The 10,377-nt window shown below is 51.5% G+C and overlaps 1 protein-coding gene across 1 annotated transcript; it reads right to left on the minus strand.

The window, feature by feature from the left end:
- On the minus strand, nt 1-2,596 carry PPDPF (pancreatic progenitor cell differentiation and proliferation factor). The gene is made up of 5 exons (XM_005524789.3): nt 2,449-2,596; nt 1,638-1,726; nt 799-873; nt 547-643; nt 1-340 (listed from the first exon to the last, which is right to left on the minus strand). Exons 2-5 carry the CDS (start codon nt 1,690-1,692, stop codon nt 241-243), a joined length of 327 nt encoding a protein of 108 aa, XP_005524846.1. The 5' UTR covers nt 1,693-1,726; nt 2,449-2,596; the 3' UTR covers nt 1-240.
- Between the last annotated feature and the right edge of the window lie 7,781 nt (nt 2,597-10,377).

A 10,377-nucleotide genomic window follows, 5' to 3' on the forward strand; every position in this document is an offset into this window, starting at 1 on the left:
TTTTAAAAGGCTGCTCCAGTTTATTCATTGCCATTGTACAAGTTTAAGGTAATAAAAGCATGTTACCAAGTCTGCTTTGAGAGGGCTTAGTTACACTGGGAGGGAGTAAAAAAGGCTGGAGTGGAATCGTCAGGGTTGCTGCACCTTTCCATCAGAAAGCAGCACCTCGTGCTTGGAGCAGCCAGCTACTCTACAGGGAGGGGCTGTGCCCGCCGGGGTGGGCAGCAGGGCAGTGCCCGCTCACACCGAGGGTCCCGCGCTGGACTCGCTGACGTGGCGCCTCCGTCCTGCCACCAGCCCACAGGCCACCGGTCCTGTGGCCACCCGCAGGGCTCCCAGGCTGCAACACAGAGAGAGTCAGCAACCCTGCCAAGCCCCGAATGCGGTGTTACTGCTCTGCATTTATTCCTGCAGCGAAGGGGTGGCAGCCCTGGGCATGCACGTGGTGCATTGGGTCAGAATGCGCCCTGGGGGATGCAGCAGGGACATCCCCCAGTGCCCTGCGTGCTGCATTGGTGCTCCCCTGTGTCACCTCAAAGCACTCACCTCTCCTGGGACTCTGACACCGTTGTCATGGCTGGGTGAGTTGTCTTCCCAAAGAAGAAGCTGGCCCACCACTGGCCAGGGTCAGACTTGGGCAGGTCTGAGGAATGGTGCATGACAGGGAGAGCCCAGGTCAGTGCAGCCCCATGGCCACTTCACCCTCATCCCACAGGAGAGGCTGGCTCACCTCCAGTAAGATTTCCCAAGGAGGGACTGGGAGCAGAGTCCCCAAGAGCCAGGACAGGTGACGCTTACCTGGGCCATGGGGGATGACCTCCCCAGAGTACTCTGAGCTGCAGGAGCTGGTGCTGGATGTGGAGCTCAGGCGCCCTGTGGAAAAATCCTGGCCATCAGAACTACTGCTGACCAATGGTCGTGCCACAAGAAGGAAAACACAGCCTTGGAAAAGCACAGCTCAGCCTCACCACTAACTCACTCCACCACTTGCCCAGTTTAGCACCAGGCCAGCAAAAACCACTAGGACGGGAATACTGGGGAGATTCCAACTGCAGGGAGCAGGAAAACACCTGAACACCTCTGTAGGAAAAAATCTGCAACCCCAAGGACAAAATTTAGTGCCTTTGAGAGGCCTCTGCAGATGACTTGAGACCAAGAGGATGCAAATTCCTGTGTATAATCCATGCACTTTTCGTACAACAGCTACAAGCCTGCTGCTTGTTTCATCCCGGGGAAATCCTTTAATTCCCTCTGGTTTGAGCAATCCATTAAACCAGAAACTCTCCCCGGGTGAGGTACCAGGAGCAACCATTGCCCAGACTGGTTTTGCAGATCATTTCTGAAGCAACAGTGCAAGGTGAAACAGTCCACTCCATCCCCTACAAGCTCAGTAAGAAGCAAAGGAGATCTGAGCCCCCTCACCAGCTGGTACAGCTGGGCTGGGGGGCCCAAAGGAGGTCTGGGCAGCAGCAGGGACACTGCTGGCTGTCCCCTTTTCTCACCAAACACTCACATGGGGCAGCAGCTGAAAGCACAGACCTGAGCTCAGCTCCATCTCTGCTCCAGCCACATCCCCCCACACCTGGCAGAGCCCCCCACATGCTCACCCCAGCCCCCAGCCCCCAGCCTGCCCTTACTTCTGCGATAGTTGTGCGTGGCCATGAGCGAGCCGCTGGATGGGATGGATGCCATGGTTCCTGATCGTGGTTCTTGTGCAGATCTAAACCTGGGAACACACAGGCAGCCGTCAGCACCCACCCGGACCCACCCTGCACCCCCGAACGCTGCAGGGGTGTCAATGGAACCAGCGTGGCTACTGGAGAACCGGGATGTGCAACCCTGCGCTGGGAACAGCGGCTGGTGCTCACCGCACACGGATTAAATCCACAGAGCTCCAAGCGCTACGTGCAAAGCCAAAATAATTCCGTCATACTCAACTGCCTGCCCAGAGCACAGCCTGGCACAGCCCCGTTCCGATCCCCCCCCTCCCCGGGTGTTTTTCTTGCAGGAATCCAGCTCCCCTCCTTGGGTCAACATCTGGAGTTACAAAATCCCAGGCGGATGTTGCATAAGGAGCAAAGAAACCTTGAGCTGGGGCACACACCGAGCGTGTTCCTGCAAGAAGTTTCGGCCCCAGCCTGTCCTCAGCAGCCTCCCCATCACCCACAGCCGGGACAAACCTGGCTGCCCTTCACCTGTGATGTGGTTCAGCTCCAGTTCTGAACTGGAGAAGTTCTTTCCCTCTGCCGGGTACAAAGCACCTTCCTGCCAGCAGCCGTCTCTTCCCACAGTCCGACCCCTAATTCTCCCAGAAAGCTCTAAAAAAGCCTCAGGGGGGGTCAAACGCGCCAGCTGCCAACAGCTGGCGGCCACCGAGCGCCAGCGCGGAGAATCAACCTTTCCTTAGCGGGGAAACCGAGGCACGGGGGGAAGTTCCGCAAAGCAAACCTGGTGTGTGTGCGGGCTCCGGCGGGCAGGGCAGGGCAGGGCAGGGCAGGGCAGGGGGGTCCGGCACGGGGGCCGCCGATCGCTCGCACCGCACGGCCTGAGCCGCGGCGCTGCCGGAGCCGCCGCGCTGCGCTCTTTTATGGGCGGGGGAGCCGCCCCGCCCGCAGCGCCAGTGACAGCGGGGCCGCGACAAGGGGACACCCCCGAACCACCGCCGCCACCCCAAACCCCGCCCGCCCTCCCACAGCAGGTGCTTCCCCTCCCTTTCCGAAGTTTCTCCTTCATGAGGGTAAACGTGGAAAAGGAATAAATAAGGATTCCAGGGATTCTGAGCTGGCTGGGCTTTATCGGTTCTAGGAGAGAGCGTTTTATTTAGGAGGAAAAGCTTGCAGCAAGGCTGTAGTACAACCCACACCACAGATCAGCTCCTCCGTCTTTGGGTACCAGCTCCAGAAACCACTGGTTTTGTGGGATGTGAGTCTGGGAGAGCCAAGGCAATGGATGTGTGTACAAGGAAGCAGACCTGTTTAAGAGGAACAGAAACTACACAGAAAATTTCTTTCTGTTTGGAACAGAAATGGGGTTGAGAACAAAACACTCGAAAAGATGCCAGAGCTTTAAGGTATCTCCAGAAAGGCAGTTTGGTAGTTGGTATACCTAAAACGTTGCTCATTTTTTCTCCCCTGAAATTCAGTAATGCTCCAGAGCAGAGATTTGCAGCCCAGCATGCTGAGGGCTGCAGCAAAACCTTGCAGTTTGGGCACAGCTGTGGGAAAGAATGTTTTTGGGGGGTGATGCTTTAACCATTTTTAGGATTGATGGCAGAAGGGAGCCCACATCCCAACCTGGGGTGGTTTTGTCACAAACTCCCCATGCAATGAGGTTCGTTCCTCCCCAGTCTGTTTTTTTCCTTAATAATCTGGAGTTATTCTTTAATCACCAGGATGAGGAACCAGTGCCAGGGGAGGCTGCCCTGGGTTGCTCCAGGACAATCATCTCCCTGCACAGCTCATGGGGCAGGCAAAGGGCCGAGCTGCCCTCACGGGTGTGTTTCTCAGTGGGGTGTGAGCACCCCAGCATGGGGACACTCCATGTGAGCCATGTCCCCAGCTGACCCAAGAAGAAGGCCACACTGACCAGTGCCATGGCTACTGGCAAGGACACTCTATGCACCCTCCCAGGACAGCTTTCAGGGAAAACCTTGGCACCACAAGTCTGTAAATAAATAGATTATTTCCAAAATTTACCCCAGAGGTTAAAGGGCCAGCACAAGCACATGTGTGGTCCAGCTGGGGACTGACTTCCTCCAGCTGTGCCTCAGTTTCCCCGCTGATAATACTGACTCAGCGCTTTCCAGGGAAGGATTTGGCTAGGGGTTGTGATGGACTTTGAATACACAAATTCCAACAGGCAGTTTAAACAGCCACGTGGTTGTTTTCATGCCCAGCATAAGGCTTTGCTTTTGTGCTGCGTGACTGGGTTTGATCATTTGATTTCAGGGTCCTCACACTCCCAGACCATTTTCTCCCAGAGCCGCCTGGCTACAAAGCATGGAGAGTTCTAGGGCACAGGCTTGGGAGATTTTTCTGGCCCAGAAGGGAATGACAGAAGGCTAAAAACTCAGTGCTTCAGACATGATAAGTCACTTTTGTTTCAGTGTAACCTGTGTCATCTCTCAGGTCCCTCCTCAAGTCCCTGGAGATGTATTCCTGCACTCTCTGTCCCCCTAATCGTGTACACAGCAATTACATGTATTGATATAAAGACTATATTCTATAATAATGGATTATATTCTCCCCAGCAGGTACAGGATGGCTGTGCACCCCACCAAGCCTGAGCAGGCTAATTGCTTTAATTAATGATAGAGCAGAAATGAAGAAACCTGCCCCAGCCCCTTTGTGCAATGACACCATTTACACCCACATTTGGGGCTGCTTTTAAAGGATCACCTCATTAAGCAGATAACATGGGGGGTGGGATGCTGCACCCACAGCCATGAGGGGTGAATCGGGGCTTTTCTACTTCAGGGGGATCAGTCTCCAGCAAATCATGCCTTGTTCTGCTTTTCCTCTCAAAATCAATTCCATTTTTCCCTAATGATGCAGCAGGAGCAGCATGGGTAGGACAGAGCAGCCAGGGGAGATTGATGGAGAAGCCAGCCTGGTTTCCCAGGACAAAGCCTGTTCATATCAGACATGTTGAAAAGAGGAAGATACATTTCATTTATATTGATCAAGAAATGGTAGTTTTAAAGTGAGCAGATGACAAGATTTGGATAGATTTTTCTCTTTGGTTTTCCTCTCATTAGAGGCTCTAGGCTGGAGCCTAGGACTGCAACTCTCTCCAGTTCGCTTTTCAGCAAGGTTTCTATGTTTGGGGGCTTTTTTGTTTGTTTGTTCTTTGGGTTTTCTTTTGTTTTTTTTTTAAATCTGGCTTTTAGCTTCTGTCAACTGGTTTTTGCCATTTGTGAGGCCCTTGTGTCATTTTGAACTTGGCAGAAATTTCTGGAAGCTGGCAAAGCTGCAGAGCTGAAGGAGCTGCTGCCTCTGGACTCCACTAGCACACATGGGCCAGCATCAGTGGGTGTGTGGGGTACCCCAATGGCTTCATGCTGCCACCAGATCCCTTCTAGGGATGTGACATCCCAGTGGCTTCAGGAATTTGGTCAAGAAAAGGTTGCCCAGCAGCCCCTCCCCACCGGAGTACGCAGCAATTTTCTTCCTGGGTAAGATGCAGAGCTTAGTCCTGGCACAGCAGTAGAATCACAGACTGGGTTGGGCTGGAAGGAACCTTAAAGCTTATCTCATTCCAACTCCCTGCCATGGGCAGGGACACCTTCCACTAATCCACAGCTCTCCAAGCCCTGTCCAACTTGACTTGAACACTTCCAGGGATGGGGCAGCCACAGCTGCTCTGGGCACCCTGCTCAGTAACACAGAGCTGAGCTCTCTAGAGTGCTACAAAGCCTGATCCTGCCCCACGGAGGCCTTTCCCTTGTTCTCCCTCTGCCGAGGATCTCCTGCTGCAGAGGGGAGAGCAGGCACGACCTGTGTTCAGGCTTGCCCTTCTTTCCTGCTCCTCCCTCTCTCGCTCCTCCTCCTCCTCCTCCTCCCCAGCCCTTCCCCGGCTCTGTTACTCACTGCCGGCTTTGGGATAAGGGCAGCGCCCGCCCGGCACAGGCAGCTGCTGCCACCTATGGATAATAAACACCCAAAATATTCATCCCAGATGCCACATTTAGGGCCACCTCTGGTCAGAGACAGAGCAGCCAAGCCCATGCTCAGGTTGTGGCCTGATAGAAATGCTTGGACTTCTTCCCCTGCCTGTACGAGTTTAAATTGGAAAAGGGAACGTCCTGGAAATGCAGGGAAAGGCTTTCCTTAAGCACAGTGCTTGGAGCAGCATATTTTACCTGTCATCTGGAAATCGTGCTCTGCCTTTCTGGGACGTGTGCAGCAGAGACACAAGTGCCACCTTAGCAGGAGAATAAACCAAAGTCAGATCAGGGCATGGACCTCTGTCCCCACGGTGATGGGAGCAGCTCTGCTGTCCTCACCTGCAGTCCAGTTTCTCAAAGTGCACAGGGAATTGGCATCAGGACACCCGGAATTCTGAGTCTGATTTGAAAACACACTGTGGAGAGTTAGAGAGTCACAAACTGTCTGATTTGGCTGTGCAAAAGGGATGTCTCCAGTTTGGAAAAGCCAGTGAAGAGAGATGACAGCTGCCTGCTGTAATCCAGAGGCTTGTGGTGAACTTGGTTCCACAAGTTCCTGGCTTTTGGTTCATCTGTTCTTCTCAAAAAAACTGGAAAATCATCTTGCAGAGACCAGCAGCATCACTGAGCAGGATCCATGTCTGCAGAAAACTCCCAGACCAGCAACTCCTTTGTGAGATCAGGGGAGATGCCACTACCAGTCACTACCACCACATGAAAACAAATTATTCACCAATATAAACCCTAGGGCTTTGATGGGGGTTGGTTCAGCAAAAAAAAATTCTCATTAGGTTCCCTGATCCTCTTTTCACCCTCTGGATGCATCCAAAGCTTATGCTGTTATCCAGGTATCTCCTTTAACATTTCCACTAAAGCCATCAGAAGATATGGGCAGCCAGGGCTCTTTTCACTCAGTGGCTGTGGTTTGATAGGAAAATCCATCCCTGGGATAAATAAGGCTTTTCCTAACTGGGAGATGTGCACAGCTGCCAAAACAAGCACATCAATCTGGTGTAGCTTGACACAGCACCAGACATCTTTGCTGAAAACCCAGCATGGTCCAGGGGCAAGGCAGCATCCTGCAAACAGCACTAAACCACAGGGCAGAGGTGCCTTATTTCATTTGGGCTTGACCTAGATTGGGCTCTGCCCATCCCCAGCTCATGGGGAGATTTAAGGGATCAGCGTCTCGCAGCCCCCACAGATGCTGCATGCAGGCACCAGAAATGTCACAGTGTCCCTGATGAGATGTGGGTGAAATGGTGTTTGTCTCCTTCCCTGATGCTAAAAGATACTTCAGGGCATGGAAATGTTCATCCTGGCAGCATCCCAGATGGACAGCAGCTCAGGCTGAGTAGTTTTATCCTCCACAGCCTCAACCCCATAACTCAGATATCTGGTGGAAAAGAGGTTCCTGGAAGAGCATCCCCTGGAGCTGTGTGCTACCACTGACACCCAGGATGAGTGGGGACAGTTTTCAGAGCCTTTAAGCATTGTCCCTCCAGCACTGCTATCTCAGATCACCTTGGACCCCCCCATGGCTGTGACTAAACCCCACTGGGCAGGTCCCAGCGGTGTGAGCACCATGGTGGGTCCTAAGGAGAAGCCCACCCTGCACTAGGTACTCTGCTGTCCCATCAGGGATGACACCAGACTCTGTCCCCAGCTGGCCAAAGTGGCTGGAGGACTTGGATGTCTTGTTCCTGCTCCCAAAGTTTATTTTTAAATCTCTGCCTCCAATTTAAAGGTATCAGCAGCATGCGCTGAGTGCAGGACCTCAAAATATTCCCTTTCTCCTCCTTCCCCTGCCTTTCTGTCCCATAAATCCTGTTTTTATATCCCCTCTCCAGGTCTACAACATGAACATGAGCTGAAAAACCTGCTCATGTTAAAAGTCCATGAAATCTACTCCATCCCTGGAAGTGTTCAAGGACAGTTTGAGAAGGCTTTGAGCAAACTGGTCTAGTGGAAAGTGTCCCTGCCACTGGAACAGGCAGTGGGGCTGGAATGGGATTATGTTTAAGATCCCTTCTAGACCAGTTTGGGATTCTACACCCTATGGTTTCTTCCTGTTTGGTGCCGTGGGCCAGGAATGTTGCCAGGTAAATGCATTGTGAGGGTCTTGACATGTAAACACAAGGATCTGGGGAGTTTGGCCTCAAAGCCAGCCCCAGGTAAACATGCTCTAGAAACCCCTGGGATGTACAGCAGGGAATCCCATCCTGTTTTAACACCAGTTAATCTGGGGTTTAGCTGCAATGGGAATGCCTGTTTTGTGTGCACCAGCAGTCAGGATTGCCATGGGATGCACAATGTGTACACAAGCAGAGAGGATGGTCAGTGCCTTGGTGTTTTGAGCTTGTCCACTCCCAGCAGATGGTAAATGCTGAAATGTCAGGGTGCAAAGCCTCAGCAAAGCCTCCAAAGCTGTTGTGGAAGGAGCTGACAGCTGGAACATGGGAAGAAGGAAACCTAACAGCCTCCACTCTGTGCACAAACTGCCCTTCAGAGGGAACTGCCCTACCCACCTCTGATCTGCTTTTCCAATGGCTCTTGCATGAGGACAGGTTGCACTTTTTCTTTTCAAGGACTCTATTTCTTTGAATAGAAAGAAAATAGCAATTTACAGCCATCCCTCTGCCCAAGCCCCAGCTTCTCCCTTCTGGAGCGATACCCGGGCTGGCATTCCTCACAGCTGCCATCTGCTCTGCCCAAACCTCCTCCTTCAGAGGAGACCTGCTGCATTTTATAACCACAAACACACAACTGCTCAGTGAGCTGAACACTCACGGGCAGAAACACCCCCAGAGCCGGGCAAATCCAGGCAGGCAGCCTGGGGTGTTCGCATCCCAGATCCATACAAATTACCGGCACTGCGGATTATTCCCTCGTCCAGTCACACTGTGCAGGCCTCTTGGGGAAGAAAATAAATTCCAGTTGTTATGTCTGGGCAAATGGAAATTTTAGCCTAGCTTAAAGCACCAAATCTCAACCCAGGGGCTGAGGGGCTGGATGGGGTGGAGGTGATGATGATGAAAGGAGTAAGAGGTCCCTGACATGTTTGTGTGCAGCCCCATCCCTTCTGGGGAATTAGGGTTTCTGTTTTCTTGAGTCACCCTAAATCATTTGGTGATGGTTTATGGGGAGGGTGAATCAAGCCTCAATATGCTGTAGGGGAACTGTTTCAGCAGGGATGTGGATCTGATGCCAGATGGAGGGAGATGGGGCGCTAAACTTCAACCACCCTCGGATCTCACTGGCTTAGTCTCTGTTATTTTGCAGGGCTGAACATTTAAGGGCAAATTTACGCAGGTTTTTTGAGAGGGAAAGTTATTCCTCTCAGGCATGGCAGTTGAGCTTGATGGTCCCTAGGACCACATGTGTTCAGTGAAGCCCTTTGCCCCTGGTGCCAGCCAAACGTGGGCACACAGCTGTGGCTTTAAGCCTCTCCAGGCTGGGGTAAAGTGGCTTAAGGCAGCCGGGATTAGCCAGGTCTGACAGCCCTCTCTCCTGCTCAGGTCCTGGACTATTTATAGGCTGATGGGCTGTCAGGCTCTATTTCAGTGCAGAACAGGGCACTGCCCAGTTCCCTTCTTCCCGCCTGGGAAAAGGGGTGGAAACTAAAATTCTTTTTAGTGGAGAAGGAAAGGAGGCAGGAGAGGCCCATCCCATGCTCACCTGGCAGAAGTGACCAGGATTTATTCTATTCCCACGTTCATTATTAAACTCAGCCATTTCCCCCTGAGGGCAGTTCCCAGGCTGCCCCTGCCCTTGTGTAAAAAAAAAGGGCAAAGTGCTAAAATATGGATAGGAAGAATAAGGGATTTATTAACCTCTCCCTCCTCCATGTTATCACACTTGCTGTCCATCTCCAGCCCATCCAGACCTGTGGTAAAGCTTCTACCCCTGTTCCAAAACAAGGCTGGAGTAATCTCTTTAAATCCTCTTAGAGCCTTCTCCTTGGGAGTTTCTTTTTTATTTTTCCTGGCACTCAGTGCATTTTATGTTGTGCAAGGAATGCTTCATAAAAACAAAAGATAGTTTGACTATCATATTTCTAAGAAAATACCAGTGAGCTATAATATTCATTAAAAAAGGCCTCCCTTTAAGCACTAATGAGAAGTTAGGAACAGTTTTATCTACATGATGAGTGAGTTTTTAACCATTAGTCTAGGAAGGTAAGACTATCTTCATAAGGGTATCTAATTTAACTGTTAAATTCACTGGAAGGATGGTCTGGGCAAAAAAATTGTTCTGGGTTATTTCATAGCTTTATTCAAAATAAGCTTTCTTTTGGCCTATATTTGGCTTTGGGACACAGAAAATTTTGGATTGGCCTTGGAAATGCACAGTTGACACAGACATAAATATTCTGACCACTGCATGTTATTTTTTTATGTAAAGAAAATGTCATTATATTACTGAAGGAGATTACTTCTGGTTTCCTTGTCCTCCTAGGACTTGAACCCCATTTCCTGTTAAAAATGAGATGATGGTGTTAAATCACAAATTCCTGAGTAGCCCTCATTCGTGTTGCAGGTGCAGAAATCTGTTTTGTTCTGTTTGTCCCTTGCTTTGCCACTTGCCCCTGGCCTGATGCATTCCCAGCGAGGCAGAGATGTGGGGCAGAGCCCTCAGGGTCTGCCCAGGGTCCTGCTTGTGCCCTGCAGGGACCCCTCTCTTCCCAGCCCCTGTGGGAGCACAGCCCTTCT

Source organism: Pseudopodoces humilis, chromosome 19, assembly GCF_049639895.1.
Source record: "Pseudopodoces humilis isolate 2021_Gansu_Grassland_sample_001 chromosome 19, ASM4963989v1, whole genome shotgun sequence".
Taxonomy (NCBI): domain Eukaryota; kingdom Metazoa; phylum Chordata; class Aves; order Passeriformes; family Paridae; genus Pseudopodoces; species Pseudopodoces humilis.

Bases quoted from the DNA above. Each gene is read 5' to 3' on its own strand.
- PPDPF (XM_005524789.3), bottom strand. From the start codon at position 1,692: ATGGCATCCATCCCATCCAGCGGCTCGCTCATGGCCACGCACAACTAT. The intron at 874-1,637 runs GTAAGGGCAGGC...ATTTTTCCACAG, and splicing joins CACGCACAACTATCGCAGAA to GGCGCCTGAGCTCCACATCC. The intron at 341-546 runs GTGAGTGCTTTG...TCTGTGTTGCAG, and splicing joins GTGTCAGAGTCCCAGGAGAG to CCTGGGAGCCCTGCGGGTGG.